Consider the following 18,882-nt stretch of genomic DNA (forward strand, 5'->3'; position numbering starts at 1 on the left):
TATAATAATGTTATGTTATAATAATGTGTATATATAATAATGTTATGTTATAATAATGTGTATATATAATAATGTGTATATATAATAATGTTATGTTATAATAATGTGTATATATAATAATGTTATGTTATAATAATGTGTATATATAATAATGTTATGTTATAATAATGTGTATATATAATAATGTGTATATATAATAATGTGTATATATAATAATGTTATGTTATAATAATGTGTATATATAATAATGTGTATATATAATAATGTGTATATATATATATATATATATAATAATGTGTATATAATGTGGTCGTTCATAACATCAGCGGCTTGTCGCGCCTGGAGCATAATATGACCCAGCAGTCTGACCCGGAAGTACAACACCAGCGGGTTACGTTGTGTGGGGGGAAACATGTCTCCGATCTTATTCAACTTTATCGAAGCCAAAGATAAATTCACGGTACTGGTTTGTTTATGATGCTGTTATTTGACACGGTTGAAACATTGTTCATGGTTTACTCAAATATGCACAGAAACCTCTGAATGTGGTAGCCACTTAACTGAACTATACTAGTTAGCCACCGTTAGCTAGTGTGGCTAGCCGCCTGGCTCTCTCTCATCACCTGTGTGTGTGTTTGTGTTTACTCTCTGTGTTGACTTGTTCCTCCTGTCCTCCTCACACACAGGCATCCACCAGACATGCGCTGGACAGTAAGACCAGCAAACCTTTAATCCATGCGTTCAACCAGCTGACTGGGAAGTGAGTGTTGTTCACTAGCGAGCTGGCTGACCTGGGCCAGTCACATGTTGTTTTAGTTGATTGATCAAACCCTTACTAGCTACCTATGACTTCATTATGTCATCCACCTCGCTTCATACTGACACCTTCTCCCCACAGTGAGACGGAGAAGAAGACCACCCTGGACCAGGCTCTGAGGGGTGTCCTGGAGGAGCAGATAGTAAGTGTGGTTTGGTCTGTAGTTGGTCCTTTTGGACACCAAGGTACCCAACAAACGTGGTTTCCCTTTACATTTTAAACGACTTTGTTCCAGCTAAACGTGAGCAACGTTCTCTTTGTTTTGTATAGGTGGAAAAGAAGTCTAGTGTCGATGACTTCTTATCCCTTATTTACCTCAGCATCGATGGAGTCACAGAGGGTAAGTAGTAGTATGTGAATATAACTCTAAAGCATAATGCCAACCGAGAGGATCTGACCCTTTCTGCGCTCGCTGTAGGGCCGGAAGGTGTTCTGTATCACGGCCAAGTGACTCAACACAACTGAGGTTTGCTGGAGTGTTTGATTAGTGTTTTCTCTGCAGGTATCTGCTCAGCCACGACCCCCTTCCTGCTGCTAGGAGACGTGCTGGACTGCCTCCCCCTGGACCAGTGTGATAAGATCTTCTCCTTTGTTGAGGAGAACGTCTCCACCTGGAAGTCGGTGAGGCTCATGTGCTTGTGCCTGTATACTCCTACAATGTGTATACTCCTTTAATGTGGATGGAAGTCAATGGAACTCTGATATGATATTGAGATGTTGGGATTATTAGCCAATATAAGAATAGATCTATTATTGCCAAAGACACTTGCTTTTTCGGGTTAATGGTTGAAGTGAGGTGATTGTTATATGATTTGTGCCCCTCTCCCCTTTTTAGAATTCCTTCTACACTGCTGGGAAGAACTACCTGTTAAGGATGTGCAATGGTAAGGACTAAATAATATAATAATGACTTATTTTGTATAGCACTTTTCCTGCAAACGTTGCAGCTCAAAGTGCTTTAATCATTATATAAAGCAATTGTTGATACCCCATCCTGCTTTCCTCCGTTCACTGCTGTCTTTCTGCTCTCCTGTAGATCTTTTGAGGAGGTTGTCCAAGTCTCAGAACACAGTCTTCTGTGGGCGAATCCAGCTGTTCCTGGCTCGCCTCTTCCCCCTGTCTGAGAAATCAGGTGAGAAGACTCGTTTACTAGTCCAGGCATCCCTAATCATAACGTATGCATTTTGGTGAATAAAGTCGTCCGTGGCACCCCAGAATGTTGACAATTTGGGCGACTTGATTCACCCTCGGCACAAACTGAGTTCAGCGCCCGTGCTTCATCATGGGGAGGAAGTTCTGGCCAGGCCACCATCACGTTCCTGAAGGGTCCTTGTGTTCTCTGTTTGTGTTTAGGTCTCAACCTGCAGAGCCAGTTTAACCTGGAAAACGTCACCGTGTTCAACAAAAATGAGCAAGAAAGCACTCTCGGCCAAGCGGTACGTGACTGTTCTAAGTATCGTTGGCTGTATTGAATATATCTAACAGGGACTTAATCCCTAAATCAGGGCTCGACATTAACGCCGTTTTACTTGTCCGGAGCAAGTAAAACTTTCGCCGGGTTTGTTTGCACAAGCATGACGACGCTGCTAAATCCCGGATATCTTCTACCTGTGTGCAGGAAGAACAACAGACGGCGCAGGCGCGAGACCAGACTAGATGATCGTGAGTGAAGATGTTGTCAAAGCATACGGGTGATCGACAGGCGCGTACGCTTTGATAATATCTTCACTCACGATCATCTAGTCTAGTCTTGCGCCTGCACCGTCTGTTGTTCTTCCTGCACACAGGTAAACATATCCAGGATCTAGCAGCGTCGTCGTGCTCACGCAAACAAACCCGGCGAAAGTTTTACTTGCTCCGGACAAGTAAAACGGCGTTAATGTCGAGCCCTGCCTAAATGAATATATCTAACAGGGACTTGTCCTCCAATACTCAATCTCAACCCTTTTTTTTTTTACTGTAGCATTCTGAGGTGAAAGAGGATGGCATGGAGGTAGAAGAGGGGGAGATGGGAGACGAGGATGCCCCTGCACCATGGTAAGCGTCCTTGTGCCACGAGGCATAATGGTAAATGGTCTGACTTGTATAACGCCTTCTTCCAAAGCGCTTTACAACAGCCTCTCATTCACCCATTCGCACACACATTCACACACCAATGGCGGCAAGCTACCATGCAAGGCGCCGGTCCACTCACTGGGAGCAATTTGGGGTTCAGTGTCTTGGGGTTCAACACCTCGACATGTGGCCAGCCAGGGCTCGAACCGCCGATCTGCCTACTTTGCCATCATTAGACGCCGGCTCTACCTCCTGCGCCACAGCCACCCCTAGGCATCAAGTCCATCTTTCAATGCTTGAAACCACCTACAAGATGAAGAGTATAGAATCCACTAGGCTAGAGAGTCTTTTCACACATCAGAAATGCCCGTCACTAACTGTGCTGCTCTGCTTGTTCCAGCTCCATCCCCATTGACTACAACCTCTACAGGAAGTTCTGGACTCTGCAGGACTACTTCCGAAATCCCGTGCAGTGTTACGACAAGTTCTCCTGGATGACCTTCCTCAAGGTGACTTCTGCCTTCCCCTCACCCCCCCCTTTCCCCAAAGTAGTTTTCTGCCATTTTTCTTTCTCCTATCCCGATACCAAGGTCTCACATGGAGAATGATATTTCTGCTTTGCGATGTTTCTATAAGAAGAGAGAGGAAGAACCCGGTTGTTGAGTTGATTTCCTGTGTCCTCTGTAGTACTCGGACGAGACGCTGGCGGTGTTTAAGAGCTTCAAGCTGGACGACATGCAGGCCTCTAAGAGGAAGCTGGAGGAGCTCAGGACCTCTGGAGGAGACCACGTCTACTTCGCCAAGTTCCTCACCAGCGAGAAGGTAGCATATCTCACCATCCTCCTCAGTCAGAGAGAAGGTAGCATATCTCCTATCCTCAGTCAGGGAGAAGGTAGCATATCTCCTATCCTCAGTCAAGGAGAAGGTAGCATATCTCCTATCCTCAGTCAGGGAGAAGGTAGCATATCTCCTATCCTCAGTCAAGGAGAAGGTAGCATATCTCACCATCCTCCTCAGTCAGAGAGAAGGTAGCATATCTCCTATCCTCAGTCAAGGAGAAGGTAGCATATCTCCTATCCTCAGTCAATGAGAAGGTAGCATATCTCCTATCCTCAGTCAAGGAGAAGGTAGCATATCTCCTATCCTCAGTCAGGGAGAAGGTAGCATATCTCCTATCCTCAGTCAGGGAGAAGGTAGCATATCTCCTATCCTCAGTCAGGGAGAAGGTAGCATATCTCCTATCCTCAGTCAGAGAGAAGGTAGCATATCTCCTATCCTCCTCAGTCAGGGAGAAGGTAGCATATCTCCTATCCTCAGTCAGAGAGAAGGTAGCATATCTCCTATCCTCAGTCAGAGAGAAGGTAGCATATCTCCTATCCTCAGTCAGAGAGAAGGTAGCATATCTCACCATCCTCCTCAGTCAGGGAGAAGGTAGCATATCTCCTATCCTCAGTCAGAGAGAAGGTAGCATATCTCCTATCCTCAGTCAGGGAGAAGGTAGCATATCTCCTATCCTCAGTCAGAGAGAAGGTAGCATATCTCCTATCCTCAGTCAAGGAGAAGGTAGCATATCTCCTATCCTCAGTCAAGGAGAAGGTAGCATATCCCCTATCCTCAGTCAATGAGAAGGTAGCATATCTCCTATCCTCAGTCAGGGAGAAGGTAGCATATCTCCTATCCTCAGTCAAGGAGAAGGTAGCATATCTCCTATCCTCAGTCAGGGAGAAGGTAGCATATCTCCTATCCTCAGTCAGGGAGAAGGTAGCATATCTCCTATCCTCAGTCAGGGAGAAGGTAGCATATCTCCTATCCTCAGTCAGGGAGAAGGTAGCATATCTCCTATCCTCAGTCAGAGAGAAGGTAGCATATCTCCTATCCTCCTCAGTCAGGGAGAAGGTAGCATATCTCCTATCCTCAGTCAGGGAGAAGGTAGCATATCTCCTATCCTCAGTCAGGGAGAAGGTAGCATATCTCCTATCCTCAGTCAGGGAGAAGGTAGCATATCTCCTATCCTCAGTCAGAGAGAAGGTAGCATATCTTCTATCCTCAGTCAGGGAGAATGTAGCATATCTCCTATCCTCAGTCAAGGAGAAGGTAGCATATCTCCTATCCTCAGTCAGGGAGAAGGTAGCATATCTCCTATCCTCAGTCAGGGAGAAGGTAGCATATCTCCTATCCTCAGTCAGGGAGAAGGTAGCATATCTCCTATCCTCAGTCAGGGAGAAGGTAGCATATCTCCTATCCTCAGTCAGGGAGAAGGTAGCATATCTCCTATCCTCAGTCAGGGAGAAGGTAGCATATCTCCTATCCTCAGTCAGGGAGAAGGTAGCATTTCTCCCTGAGGTAGCATATCTCCTATCCTCAGTCAGGGAGAAGGTAGCATATCTCCTATCCTCCTCAGTCAGGGAGAAGGTAGCATATCTCACCATCCTCCTCACTCAGAGAGCAGTGTGATATCCTTATTTCATTCGTCAGTAGCTGGAAGTGTTTTTATGAACATTTTTACATTTTATTTCTCTGGTCTCTGGTGGTTATATTTGTTAGTAGTCACATTCAGTGTAGTGCTCCTTGCTGGGCATGACTTCAGTTGACCCTGGCGTTCTCCCCTCCAGCTGATGGACCTGCAGCTCAGCGACAGCAACTTCAGACGGCACATCCTCCTGCAGTACCTCATCCTGTTCCAGTACCTGAAGGGCCAAGTCAAGTTTAAAAGGTGAGTCTTAAAACAACACAGTGTGCCGCGGCACACTATAAGGACTGTGAAGTTTATTATATTTATACACATCAATTTCACCATTGAATCACTATTTTGTAATATAAAAATCCATGTTGCCACAACGTTGGGATGTAACGATGTTCACCACAGCACCACCTGGGGACCTGGTGGGGCATTGCCCCACCTGCCCCTAATGTAGAACCACCACTGAGAAGTCCACCTACATGCATAACTGTAAAGCCTGCATCACATTCAGGAAAAAGAAAAAGAGTGTGAATTTAGCCTCCATACGTTGGAGCAAGTAATAATTGAATGAACTGAGTGAAAGCTTGCCAGACACTTTTACAGATGAATGACAAATGTTAAAAATGCCCCAATTCCCTACACTGAACATACATACTGAGATACTTAATGCACGTTGCCTGACATCTTCAGTCACCGCTGTCCTGTCCTGTTGCAGCTCCAGCTGCTCCCTGAATGACGACCAGTGTGCGTGGATGGAGGAGACCACCAAGCTGGTGTACCAGGTCAGTCCTGTGGGCCGTGTTCTTCTCACAGCTGCAGCTGCACAGGGATGACTGGGTTGGTTCTGGAGAGATGTGGTGTCATGTGAACATACGACTCTCTTCCTCTCCCTAGCTGCTCAGAGAGATCCCCCCGGATGGAGACAAGTTTGCCACCATGGTGGAGGTAAGCCCTAGTCTAAGATAAGACCTAGTCTAAGGTAAGCCCTAGTCTAAGATAAACCCTAGTCTAAGGTATGACCTAGTCTAAGGTAAGACCTAGTCTAAGATAAGCCCTAGTCTAAGATAAACCCTAGTCTAAGGTAAGCCCTAGTCTAAGATAAGCCCTAGTCTAAGATAAGCCCTAGTCTAAGATAAGCCCTAGTCTAAGATAAGACCTAGTCTAAGATAAGACCTAGTCTAAGATAAGACCTAGTCTAAGATAAGGCCTAGTCTAAGATAAACCCTAGTCTAAGGTAAGCCCTAGTCTAAGATAAGACCTAGTCTAAGATAAACCCTAGTCTAAGGTAAGCCCTAGTCTAAGATAAGCCCTAGTCTAAGGTAAGACCTAGTCTAAGATAAGCCCTAGTCTAAGGTAAGCCCTAGTCTAAGATAAGACCTAGTCTAAGATAAGGCCTAGTCTAAGGTATGACCTAGTCTAAGATAAGACCTAGTCTAAGATAAACCCTAGTCTAAGGTAAGACCTAGTCTAAGATAAGACCTAGTCTAAGATAAGACCTAGTCTAAGATAAACCCTAGTCTAAGGTAAGACCTAGTCTAAGATAAGACCTAGTCTAAGATAAGACCTAGTCTAAGATAAGCCCTAGTCTAAGATAAGCCCTAGTCTAAGATAAACCCTAGTCTAAGGTAAGACCTAGTCTAAGATAAGCCCTAGTCTAAGATAAGCCCTAGTCTAAGATAAGACCTAGTCTAAGATAAGACCTAGTCTAAGATAAGCCCTAGTCTAAGATAAGACCTAGTCTAAGATAAGACCTAGTCTAAGATAAGACCTAGTCTAAGATAAACCCTAGTCTAAGATAAGACCTAGTCTAAGATAAGCCCTAGTCTAAGATAAGACCTAGTCTAAGATAAGACCTAGTCTAAGATAAGACCTAGTCTAAGATAAACCCTAGTCTAAGATAAGACCTAGTCTAAGATAAACCCTAGTCTAAGATAAGACCTAGTCTAAGATAAGCCCTAGTCTAAGATAAGCCCTAGTCTAAGATAAGCCCTAGTCTAAGGTAAGACCTAGTCTAAGATAAGACCTAGTCTAAGATAAGCCCTAGTCTAAGATAAGACCTAGTCTAAGGTAAACCCTGGTCTAAGATAAACCCTGGTCTAAGATAAGCCCTGGTCTAAGATAAGCCCTGGTCTAACGTAAGCCCTGGTCTAAAGGCCTTTGCACACCAATGCGTTTTTTACGTCCGTTAAAATAAATGAATAAAATAGAACTCATGTTGTGTCAATCATGCTTGCACACCGAATCCAATGTTTTGTGTATGATGATGAAAGGTGAATGGTGATGTTTTGTATATGATGCTGAAAGGTGAATGGTGATGTTTTGACAGCATATCCTGAACACAGAGGAGAACTGGAACTCATGGAAGAACGAGGGCTGCCCCAGCTTTGTTAAAGAAAGGTACGACAACAACTCCTCTAACGCATCAACTCCTCTAACGCTGCACCACGAAAGGAGGAAACCTCACCCACATTGAAAAACATTGTTTGCACTCAATCAAATATCAGGACCCTCTTTTCATGACCTTTCCTAGATATGTGCGTTCTACCACCCAGTATCCTTACATTTTCTAAATCACATCAGGATAAGCTAGTATAAAGCTATTTTGCAGCTAGGAGGCAGGCTAATTTACAAGCGGCCAACTAGTGGTCGTTGTGTGTAAATAGCAGCTTAGCATTGGAAAGAGGGGGCATTTGACCCCAGAGGCGGCTCTTTTAGTAGGTAAAAAGGCACTTCTAGTGTTAAATGTGTGACAGATGACTGGTGATTCTGGTGAAACCGGAGGTCTCTCAGAAGTGTCTGTCCCTCCCACCTCCACGTGTCTCTGTTCTCTTCAGACCTGCAGATGACAAACCCAAGAGGCCCACCAGGAAGAGACAAGCTCCGGAGGACTTCCTCGGCAAAGGTCCCGACCGCAAGGTGTTCATGGGAAAGTAAGCAGCCCCTCCCTCCCTCCCCTGGTCTCTTCAGCCCCTCCCTCCCTCCCTCCCTCCCCTGGTCTCTTCAGCCCCTCCCTCCCTCCCCTGGTCTCTTCAGCCCCTCCCTCCCTCCCCTGGTCTCTTCAGCCCCTCCCTCCCCTGGTCTCTTCAGCCCCTCCCTCCCCTGGTCTCTTCAGGCACAGAGGAATGAGTTCATTTCCTAAATGTGTTGTCATACAGTGTAATGTGTTGTCATACAGTGTGCAAATACTCAGACTGAAATCCTAATCAGACAGACAGATGCACAGAACGTTGAGTTATGTGCTCACATGCTCAAGTTCCAATTCCTTTCTTCTTCTTTTGTTCTGGTAGTGATGAGCTCACCAGGCTGTGGAACCTCAACCATGACAACATGGAGGCCTGCAAGTCAGACCACAGGTGAGTCAGGACGGAACCATGGCCAAGCTGGTCAGAGATCAGTCACCACTGCACCTGGACAATGTCTGTTTGATTTTTTTCAGTACAATAATCCTCCATGTGACCTTTAACCTCCAGGGAGTTCATGCCGTCGCTGGAGGAGTTCTTTGAGGAGGCGATCGAGCAGGCGGACCCGGCCAACATGGTGGAAGACGAGTACAAGTACGTGATCTGATCTGATTCACTTTATTGTCATTACATAGAGACAATGCAACGAAATTATTGTGCGTCTAACCAGAAGTGCAACAAATAGGCAGATCGGCGGTTCGAGCCCCGACTGGCCACATGTCAAAGTGTCCTTGGGCAAGACACTGAACCCCAAATCGCTCCCAATGAGCAGGCCGGCACCTTGCCACCATTGGTGTCTGAATGTGTGTGTGAACGGGTGAATGAGAGGTCGTTTGTAAAGCGCTTTGGAATAAGTCAGTCTATATAAGTCAGTCTATATAAGTCAGTCCGTTTACCATTTATAGACCCAAGGTGTTGAAGTGGCCCTGTCTAGCACGTTTGAGATGGTTAAACCACTGCAGTGTCACGTCGTCCTTCCCTCTCCTCACCCCCCCCCCCTCCTCTGTCCTCTCCAGGGCTGTGAGGAACTCTAACTATGGCTGGCGAGCCCTGCGGCTGCTGTCCAGGAGGAGTCCACACTTCTTCCAGCCCACCAACCAGCAGTTCAAGAGCCTGGCAGACTACCTGGAGAGCATGGTCATCAAGCTGGCCAAGGAGCTGCCGGTGAGTGGCCCACACTATGTAACCATAGTAACATCTGACAACAGATTGTGTACGTGTAATGGTAACATTTGACAATGTGGCATAGACCCACCCCCCCCCCCCCTCGGTGAAGATAATACCAATCCAATAACTCCAGGTTTCCTGCAAGAAATGAATCAAGAATCAAGTCTAGAGTAGGCTAACTTACATCGTCATTGTTCTATATGCAACAGAACAGATCACACAGCATTGCTAATGAAACGAATGCGAGTCTAATACCAATACTTGATAAATAAATATACATATTTAATTATCAATATTTCATTACTAACTTTACTAACTCCCGGGCTGTTGCATATCCATCATCAGAATGAACGGACCGTTGTTTACTTCAGAGACGAGCTCTCTCTCTCTCTCTCTCTGCTAAACTTTCGTGACATTTCTGTGATATCAGAATCTGGGAACATAAAGGTAATCTGTGGTGTCCTTGTTCAATGATGTGATGCCTTGATATAACCTGCTTATAAGTCCTTTTGTATTCCCTGAGTTATGAGCATCAATAAATATGTGATAACAGCTGGTGGCTCTCCTAGGATTAGAGCCCTTCACCTCCCTGTTCCCACAGTCACAGAGCTGTCGACATCTGATAGTCCTGCCTCTCCATCCAGGGTATATACAGGAATCTTGAGGTTAATTTCAATACCTTTCTAAGACTTTTTAAAGACCTTGTCAATATTTTTCCAGACCTCACCGCCACTTGGAGCTGTAACCGTTTACATCAGTGACACCTTTAACTTAACAGTTTTAGTTTGCAACAGACTAGACCACTATCATACAACAGAATTTACGGTTCATCTTAGTTTTTGAATAAAACGAATAAATTCACAAACTTTTACTAAAGGTTTTTAGGACTCAAACTCTTTGGACAGAGTCTAATTCAGAAAAATACCTACAAAATTCAAGACCTCAAACATTTTAATACTTATTAAGGGTCTTGATTTTCCCAAAATTGATTTATCAACTTTTAATACTTTTCAAGACACCGCAGATATCAGTGGCGGCTGGCCAATAGAGGGCGCTAGGGCGCCGCCCCCACCTTCCAACGCAGCCCCACTTCGTAGTTGCTACTTGTAAAAGATTTTTTTAAATAAACATTGTTTATTCATAAAATGCGGCTGATATTCTGTCGGCGCCTATCAGCATTCATTAAAAATCCTCCAATACAATAAACATTTTATCTGTGTGTGTAAAATTCACTGTGAAAATACATAGGGGAGGAGCCGGGGCGCCGGCCGAATGGCAGTCTATTGGGGCTTTTCCACTAGAGGGCTGACCCGGGTCAGCCCGGGCTGGCCTGCTTCTTTGGCGCTTTTCCATTTGTCGGCCTGGGTCGGGTCGGGTCGCTTCTTTAGCTACCCATCGTGAGCAGGAACCATAGGGCCGAAGGGTACCTTTTTGCCAGGCTGCGTGTGACGTGTGACGCTGCACACCGTTGATTGGTCAATGGAAATCGTCATCCCATGTTCATAGATTTCTTCGCTAACCGCCATCTTTAAATACCACATTCGCTCTTGGAAAATGTCACTACAGTTTCTGTAATAGCTTATTAATAAAGATTCGAAAAATTATGCTGACCATCGTATTATCTTAGTTTAATGTCATTTCAATGCATCATAGAACTTTTATTTACAACAAGCATAACACAAAAATCGCTATTATGCACCGTCTTTGCCCGTGAATAACACCGGCTATGAATGTGGTAGAAACACAATACTCCTTTGCTAACTTCACCATCGGTATACGGTCATTTTGAGCCCTTAACCACCGCGCTGACACCCCGAGAAGATATGCTTTTAACCGTAAACTCAATGAACCGGGAGTTCACCCGCTGCTGCTCGCAGCACCGCGCCTGCTGGTTGAAACTCCCATTGACAGCGGGGGGAGAGAAACGTTTTACCAGGGACTGGTGTAGTCTAGGGATGGACGGTTTCCAATTATTGAAACCGAAAAACCGTCAGAGAGTAAAACCGCGGTTTTCCGGTTAACCGAAAAATACAGTAAAAATAAATAAATAAATAAATAAATATGTTAAAAAAAAAAAAAAAAAAAGCGCCAATTTCAAATAATTGAGCCCTACTGCTACAATACACTCATGTCGAACACCATTAAAACACCGTAAGCACAGTCGCAACACATTTAGGCTACTTAGTTTCACAAATATAAGTGGAAAGGCAGACTTTTGTAAGCTACACCATACATGAAAACACATGAACACTTAACACACCAGCTCCGCTGATCCAGGGTGCACGCCTGCACGGAAGATCATCTCTTGGAACAGCGTCTTCATTGAATGAACTGCTTTCTCAATATCTTGGTTCTTAGACAAAGTTTCAGCTGCTGCTCAATGTATTTAAATATTTGAATACTGCTCAATAATCACTGAAATATTAGACTTAGAATTATGCAGTGAACATACTTAAAGCTTTTCATAAAAACCACATGCCGCGAGACTGACTCGTCCTGAACTGTCGTAAGTCAATCAACAAAGAATGCCCCATCAAAATAAAAGTGCCCATGGTAGAGCTGTCAAAATAGAGCTTTCAAAATAAATGTACTAATACAGATAGAGATAAATACAGAACTACCTTTGCGTCACTAAGTGACCGCGTATCTTCTGAGACATGCGTTCTGTCATCACTTTCAGTAGCGCCTTCACACACAGTGGCGCTGTGCACAAACACTCTTGATCCGTATAGCTCTTGTTTTATTATATTGTGGTTTAGTAAATACTGCACTTGGAGTTACATTCAATGCATGATTTGTGCTATAGAACATAAATAAAGTTTGATTGATTGATTGATATCAAATCAAATCACATTTTATTTCTATAGCGCATTTCTCACAAAAGTGACCCAATGCGCTTTACAGAGAGCAGCGAAAATTATCTTATTAAATGTAAGCGAGTAATTGTAAAAAAACTTTCCTATCTACCAATAACTGAAGGCAACTATCTTTCCCATAGAGTGATTCGTTACCCTTAAATATAATCCCAATTAGATATTAATCCTCAGTTATTCTTCACAACTGACCAAACCTCTCACTCATTGCGCGGCAGATTCAGACTGTATCATTGTTATTTTCACACACGACAAACATGTGACATGTTCCAGTTTTATTCTTATTCTATTTTATTCTTCAAAAAAAAAAAAAAAAAAACGGTTTCAGACGGTTTTGATAAAAAACCGTTTCTATTTTTATAAACCCCGGTTTTCGGTTTAACCGAAAAACCGTCCATCCCTAGTGTAGTCTAGTTTTTTCTAGTGGGTATACTGTGATTTTTCCCTCCCAGCGTCATATTGTTCATTTCGGAACGCCATAAAATTGCGCTCCCTGTCTAACGTTATATATATATATAAATTACATGTTATAAGGCTGATCTGTTCATGATAGTGCAGCATTTTGACATATTTCATGTCGCATCTCCCCCCGTTGATGGTACATGATGCTATAGTCAGTCCCAATGGTCCAAAAGTCAAGTGCTTCGTAACACAGACGGGGTGAATTTTATGAATGAAAGTGAAAGTTCTGTCACAAAACGCCGTTAGTATCCTCACACATTTTTAAGTGGGTGTATGGAAATCCTTGGCTTTCCTAGTGGGTATACGGCGTAGTCCTGCGTATCACCTCACTGCTTTTAACAGTAAACTCAATGAACCTGTGCCTGCAGCACCGCGCCAGCTGGATGAAACTCCCGTTGACAGCGGGGGGAGAGAAACGTTTTACCAGGGAATTCGCTCCGCGCTGTGTCGACCGTGATAAGAGTGTCATATCGACACCATTCAAATGGTTTTGGATTCCCTGTCCTCCCCCATATCCGGACACGTTTGAATTGTTATCCTAACCCACGGTAAATCACAGTTATTAACCTGCAAAGGGTGCCTCCGGGCACCGTGTTTGTCCGTGAATAACACGGCACACAATGATACTACAGTTCATAAAGCAGACAAGTGAAGGCAGTGGTTTTAAGGGTTCAAAAAACATGACTTTATTATGTGTACATAGCTTCCTCTCTCTCTTTCTCTTTCTCTCCAAAAAACCACGGTTAATAATATACCACATGCCGAGGAAAAAGTATACGATAGCTTCAAGTTCCTTCATGTTGCTATTGTTGCTGTGTTGTGTCTCGTGAAAATATACGTCACCACCATGGCGCGCTTTTATGACGCGTAACTCCGCCTACTATCTTCTACTCCTCCTACTCGTTCCTGGTCTGTTGTGTATAGTGGAAAACCAGAACTGTTCAAAAGCGTGCCGAAGCGAGCCGACCCGAAGCGAGCCGGGCCGATAGTGGAAAAGCGCCATATGGGAGTCCAAATACTTTTGGCTTACACGTGAGCTGTAGCAGCGCTCCAATTGGCTGTCTCCTATTCCCCGGTCGGGGCGCAGAAAAGTGCGCCCTGAGCATGCGCAGATTATAGGCTTACCTAGGCTGCAGCCTAGGGCCACTACCACTAGGGGTAGTAAAAATTTAAAAATGCGTGAGACTTGAGAGCCCTGAATATCCGGTTGTTAAGTCTGACGTCAAACGTGAGGTTTTGCAATTTCCGGGTCTAAACCAGAAATTCTCCGCACCAGAATACCAGTGTACTACAGCGGTAGAATGACAGTTTAATCGTTTTTTAGACTCGGATCTATTCATACAAGAAGGGACACAGCAGCACTTTCCCGTTTTCCCCATATTGTCAGGGTATTTGAGCCTCGGAAAAGCGCTATATAAATATAATGTATTATTATTATTATTGCGGAATTTCGAAGACAGCAGGAGAGGAGAGCAACAGAGAGACACACAACAAGGAGAGGAGAGCAACAGAGAGACAGACAACAAGGAGAGGAGAGCAACAGAGAGACACACAACAAGGAGAGGAGAGCAACAGAGAGACAGACAACAAGGAGAGGAGAGCAACAGAGAGACACACAACAAGGAGAGGAGAGCAACAGAGAGACAGACAACAAGGAGAGGAGAGCAACAGAGAGACAGACAACAGGAGAGGAGAGCAACAGAGAGACAGACAACAAGGAGAGGAGAGCAACAGAGAGACAGACAACAGGAGAGGAGAGCAACAGAGAGACAGACAACAGCAGAGGAGAGCAACAGAGAGACAGACAACAGGAGAGGAAAGCAATAGAGAGACAGACAACAGGAGAGGAGAGCAACAGAGAGACAGACAACAGGAGAGGAGAGCAACAGAGAGACAGACAACAGGAGAGGAGAGCAACAGAGAGACAGACAACAGGAGAGGAGAGCAACAGAGACAGAACTGAGGTAAGGTGAGCAACAGAGATAGTTCAGGATGATAACAAACAGTTCAGTATGAAACAGTTCAGTATGACAGAGACAACTAATAGAAAGACAACTGTATGATTATAGAGTTTACATGTTCAAGGAAATATTGTATGATAATAGAAAGGTACACTTTAATTTAATTAAAGAAGTAACAAAGAACACATTTATTATCACAATTGCATTGTGTTCCATGTCTTTCTCGGAATCTCCATTGAATAAATAATGCCTAGTTGAATGGCTAAACAAGACAACTGTCTGGACAGTACTGCTAGAATTATTCACCTTACCGCTGCACAGATAGACAAAGGGTATAAGTCCATTCTGTTAACATTAGGTCTACTCTGCTAACAAAGACTATTCCAGTTGATTTGTCAGTTGTTGTGCATTATAATTTTGTTGTGTTTGCAGTTTGCCCTTTAATAAGTTATATATAAAAATAATTAAGTTATATATGTGTGGTGGCCTGGGAAAACCCTTCACATGGTGGCATTTTGACATTTTCATTTTTTAATATTTCCATAAATTAGAAGTTCTCAGCTATTCATAACTGGTTGAATGACTGAGATAGCCCTTTATTTTAAAAAGTTATGAGCATTTTAATGTAGCATGTCAAAAAAAGTGAAAGGGGAGAAATCCTCCCCTTACTCCTCCGGGTCGGGGGAGGAGCCTATGCAGATCGGCCGGTCTCGTTAGTCTGCTTGTGATGCGGTGGTAGTCTGCTTGCCTCGTCAGTATGCGAGGGACAGATCCATTTGTGTGTCTTCTAGTTAAGATGTTATTACTTTATGCTTATTGTAGTGATGCTCCGATCTGATCGGCGCCGATCGGTATCGGCCGATATGGCCTTGATCGGTTTTGATCGGAGTTCTCAAAACGGCCGATCAAACACGACCGATCAGTTTACAAAATGGCGTCGCCAGTCTGGAAATATTACACAGTGTCGGAAAGAGACAACAAATATGCCGTTTGTAATGTCTGCTCAAAAGAAATACCTCGCGGAGGGACGCACGCAAGGTCTTTCAATACCACGAATATCATACGGCATTTGCTGCGTTCGTCGATTCGCTCAGAGAGCGCCGAAGCGCACACTGGGCTCGACGTCATAAAGGGACCGAGTGCTTTGATTGGACGAGAGGCGTTCCACGAGTGCTGGTCAGAGTTCCAGCGCGACTTCACGAGCGTAGTGTAGGTAGTGGTTCGTCGATTCGCTCAGAGAGCGCCGAAGCGCACACTGGGCTCGACGTCATAAAGGGACCGAGTGCTTTGATTGGACGAGAGGCGTTCCACGAGTGCTGGTCAGAGTTCCAGCGCGACTTCACGAGCGTAGTGTAGGTAGTGTTCAGCGACGTCATGTGACCCCGCGAGCAGGAAGTAACTTGGCCCATAGCAACAACTATTAGCGCGTGAGTTTTAGGTCTTCCTCTGTGCACCTTGCACAAGTGTAGATAGCGAGCGACGTTTCAGCATAGCAGGACATATTTTAGATGATAAGAGGAACAGGCTGAGTGCCAAAAACGCTGAGATGCTTGTATTTCTCAAGGCTAATCTGCCAGTGATGCGGCTTAATCAGAAGTAAGGTTTGAGTCTGAAATCTCCTTAGGTGCAATGTTTTGTTTTTTTGTTTTATTGATTATTGCTGACTTGCTGTCTTATCTCCTCCTAAATATGACTTGAAACTGACTGACTTGAAACAGTATTTTATATTTGGCTATAGCCTGTTTATGTTGCAGTTTAGTTTGGGTATGTTTATTGTTCCTCAGGAAAGCTACAGTATAAGCAAGTTCTCTAAGAGCCCCTAGTTCCTCTCATTCGAGTGGAATGTTGCACATTTGATGTGACCGTGTACATTTTATTTATTATGATTTTTATTTTCACATTTTATTTGTTTTTCCTGAAGTAAGCTACAGGTGGTTGTGAATTCAATAAAACAGATGGTCGTCAATTCATGATACTTTCTCATCTCCTAATTTCATTTGAATACTTAATATACAATGTCAATGGTGTTAAGAATAATTAAAAACATAAATAATGCTACACAATAAATAGAATGCTTCAATTGCCATTTTCGACGCTGTGATCGGTGATCGGTGATATCGGATCGGCAGATCACTGATTCCGGTGATCGGCACCAAAAACCCTGATCGGAGCATCTCTAGCTTATTGTGAGCATCAGTAAACTGGCAATAACACAGGTAGAAGTATCGTCTCTCCTTTCGCTCATGTGTGCGTGCGTTGCTTAACTGAGAATGAGACACGTTCAACGTGATGTTGTTTCGCTAGCAAACTACCCGCCACAAAAACATAAAAATAAGTACTTTCTCTTTTGTTTTCTTAAAATGTTTATTCACCATAATGTAGTATGGAGTTCAAAGTACTAGAATACTACATAATATCAAAATCGCGATTTCCATCTATATTTGCTCTTTGCCACGAACGAACGCCAGCGACATCCGACGGGTTTTCCCAGGCCACCACACATATATTCTCATGCTAAAATCGACTGTAAATCCAGATTTTTAAGTTGATATTCTTCCCTGTGGAGCATGCCCCCATAACCTGTGCCCCACCCAAATTTTTTATCACCAGCCGCCACTGGCAGATCCCCTGTCCATCCCTATTCTCACAGTCACAGAGCTGTAGATATCTGAACAAGGCCTGCCTCTCTATCCCATGTGTTTGACACATCCTTTAATGCTAATAATCTCCCCATTTTTAACCAATTTACACATTGAAGTGATTCCAGGATAGACACAATCAACTTTATTCTCAAGAACTCTATTCTCATTTTCGACATAATCGTGACCAGGTTGTCACAGAGTTTACCATCGTGTGCATTGTTAATGACACGCTATTGGCATGAGCATAAACGACTCGCAAGCCGATTTACCTTAACGTGAGTGCATGGTGAAATAGCATTTTGTGTATTCTTAATGGAATCTAGGATCCGACATGATCAATTGTCACACAGGGATGAGCAAAGCATCGTCAATCATTATTAATCATGAAATGTCTTTCGGTCAATTGTTGATTGTGTGTTGAAGTTTTGACAGTGTTGTGTTGTATTTGGTTTCTGGGTAACGTGCGTTCTCACTGGAGCGATTGCAATTGATCCAGTTGATTTGCTCCAGATCTGAGTGCTATTGCTGTTTTCACCTATGCCCAAACCAACCCAATTAGGGGGGGCGGGCTCTCCCTGATTTGGACCACTAGCTAGGTGTGAATCCACCGCAAGTGTCATTTTCTAAAACATTTATGTACCTCCCCCGCACAGAAGGACCTCCCGTCTGAAGAGATCAAGACCGGGGAGGAGGACGATGATGACAACGGTGACAACCTTCTCAAAGAGAGCAACGACAGTAAGTCACAACTGATTCTGTCAAATCCAAATGTTTCGGAGACGTGAGTCGGCTGGTCTGAGAACCTGGGGCTGAACGGCTGAAGATGCCAGTCACCAACACCTACTCTCTCTGCAATACACACCTAGGGCTCCAATGTGCATGTGCCAGCCAAAATGTGAGCTGTCGAACCATCTCACCCGTAGTATTTCTAGTAGACACACTGAGATAATAATCCAATGGGATGAATACCAGAACTGTGATTTTAAAACCCAACTCATCCACTTCTCCATCTCCGTCTGCGTCCAGGCCCGAGCCTGCAGAGCAAGCTGGTGTCCAACCAGCAGATGGACGAGATGGCGGCCAAGCTGGGAGCTCAGTGGAAGGTTCTGGCGACCCAGCTGGAGATGAAGGCGTCGGAGGTGCGGGAGATCGAGACGGACAGCGAGGACGTGGACATGCAGGCCAAGCTGCTGCTGGTGGCCTGGCAGGACCGGGAGGGGCCCCAGGCCACGGTGGAGAGCCTGGTCGTCTCCCTCAACACCGCCGGATTCTCCGCCATCGCCGACAGCCTCAATGAGGCGTAGAACATAGAACATCCACATAGAACACAGAACATCCACATAGAGCATTCTCTTTTAATGTTACCCCACGGGCTGGTCAAGGCCTATTGTTTTTGGTGAACAGAAAAAAACCAAGTAAGATTTAAAACACATATGTTCGACCTCAAGCCATTTTTCCTTCTGTAGAAACTTCATTAAAGTTAT

At 44.3% G+C, this 18,882-nt stretch overlaps 1 protein-coding gene across 1 annotated transcript; it reads left to right on the forward strand.

Moving 5' to 3' along the window:
- Positions 1-387: 387 nt before the first annotated feature.
- On the forward strand, positions 388-18,877 carry thoc1 (THO complex 1). The gene is made up of 21 exons (XM_080546255.1): positions 388-460; positions 687-760; positions 899-959; positions 1,088-1,157; positions 1,320-1,438; positions 1,653-1,701; positions 1,854-1,949; positions 2,171-2,253; positions 2,781-2,854; positions 3,273-3,381; positions 3,560-3,694; positions 5,485-5,585; positions 6,049-6,115; positions 6,228-6,278; positions 7,660-7,730; positions 8,168-8,263; positions 8,621-8,686; positions 8,804-8,887; positions 9,310-9,457; positions 18,052-18,136; positions 18,425-18,877. The coding sequence occupies exons 1-21, from the start codon at positions 413-415 to the stop codon at positions 18,700-18,702; spliced, it is 1,965 nt and encodes a 654-aa protein (XP_080402381.1). The 5' UTR covers positions 388-412; the 3' UTR covers positions 18,703-18,877.
- Positions 18,878-18,882: the final 5 nt, after the last annotated feature.

This window comes from Nansenia antarctica, assembly GCF_963989245.1.
Source record: "Nansenia antarctica genome assembly, chromosome: 16".
Classification (NCBI taxonomy): Eukaryota; Metazoa; Chordata; class Actinopteri; order Argentiniformes; family Microstomatidae; genus Nansenia; species Nansenia antarctica.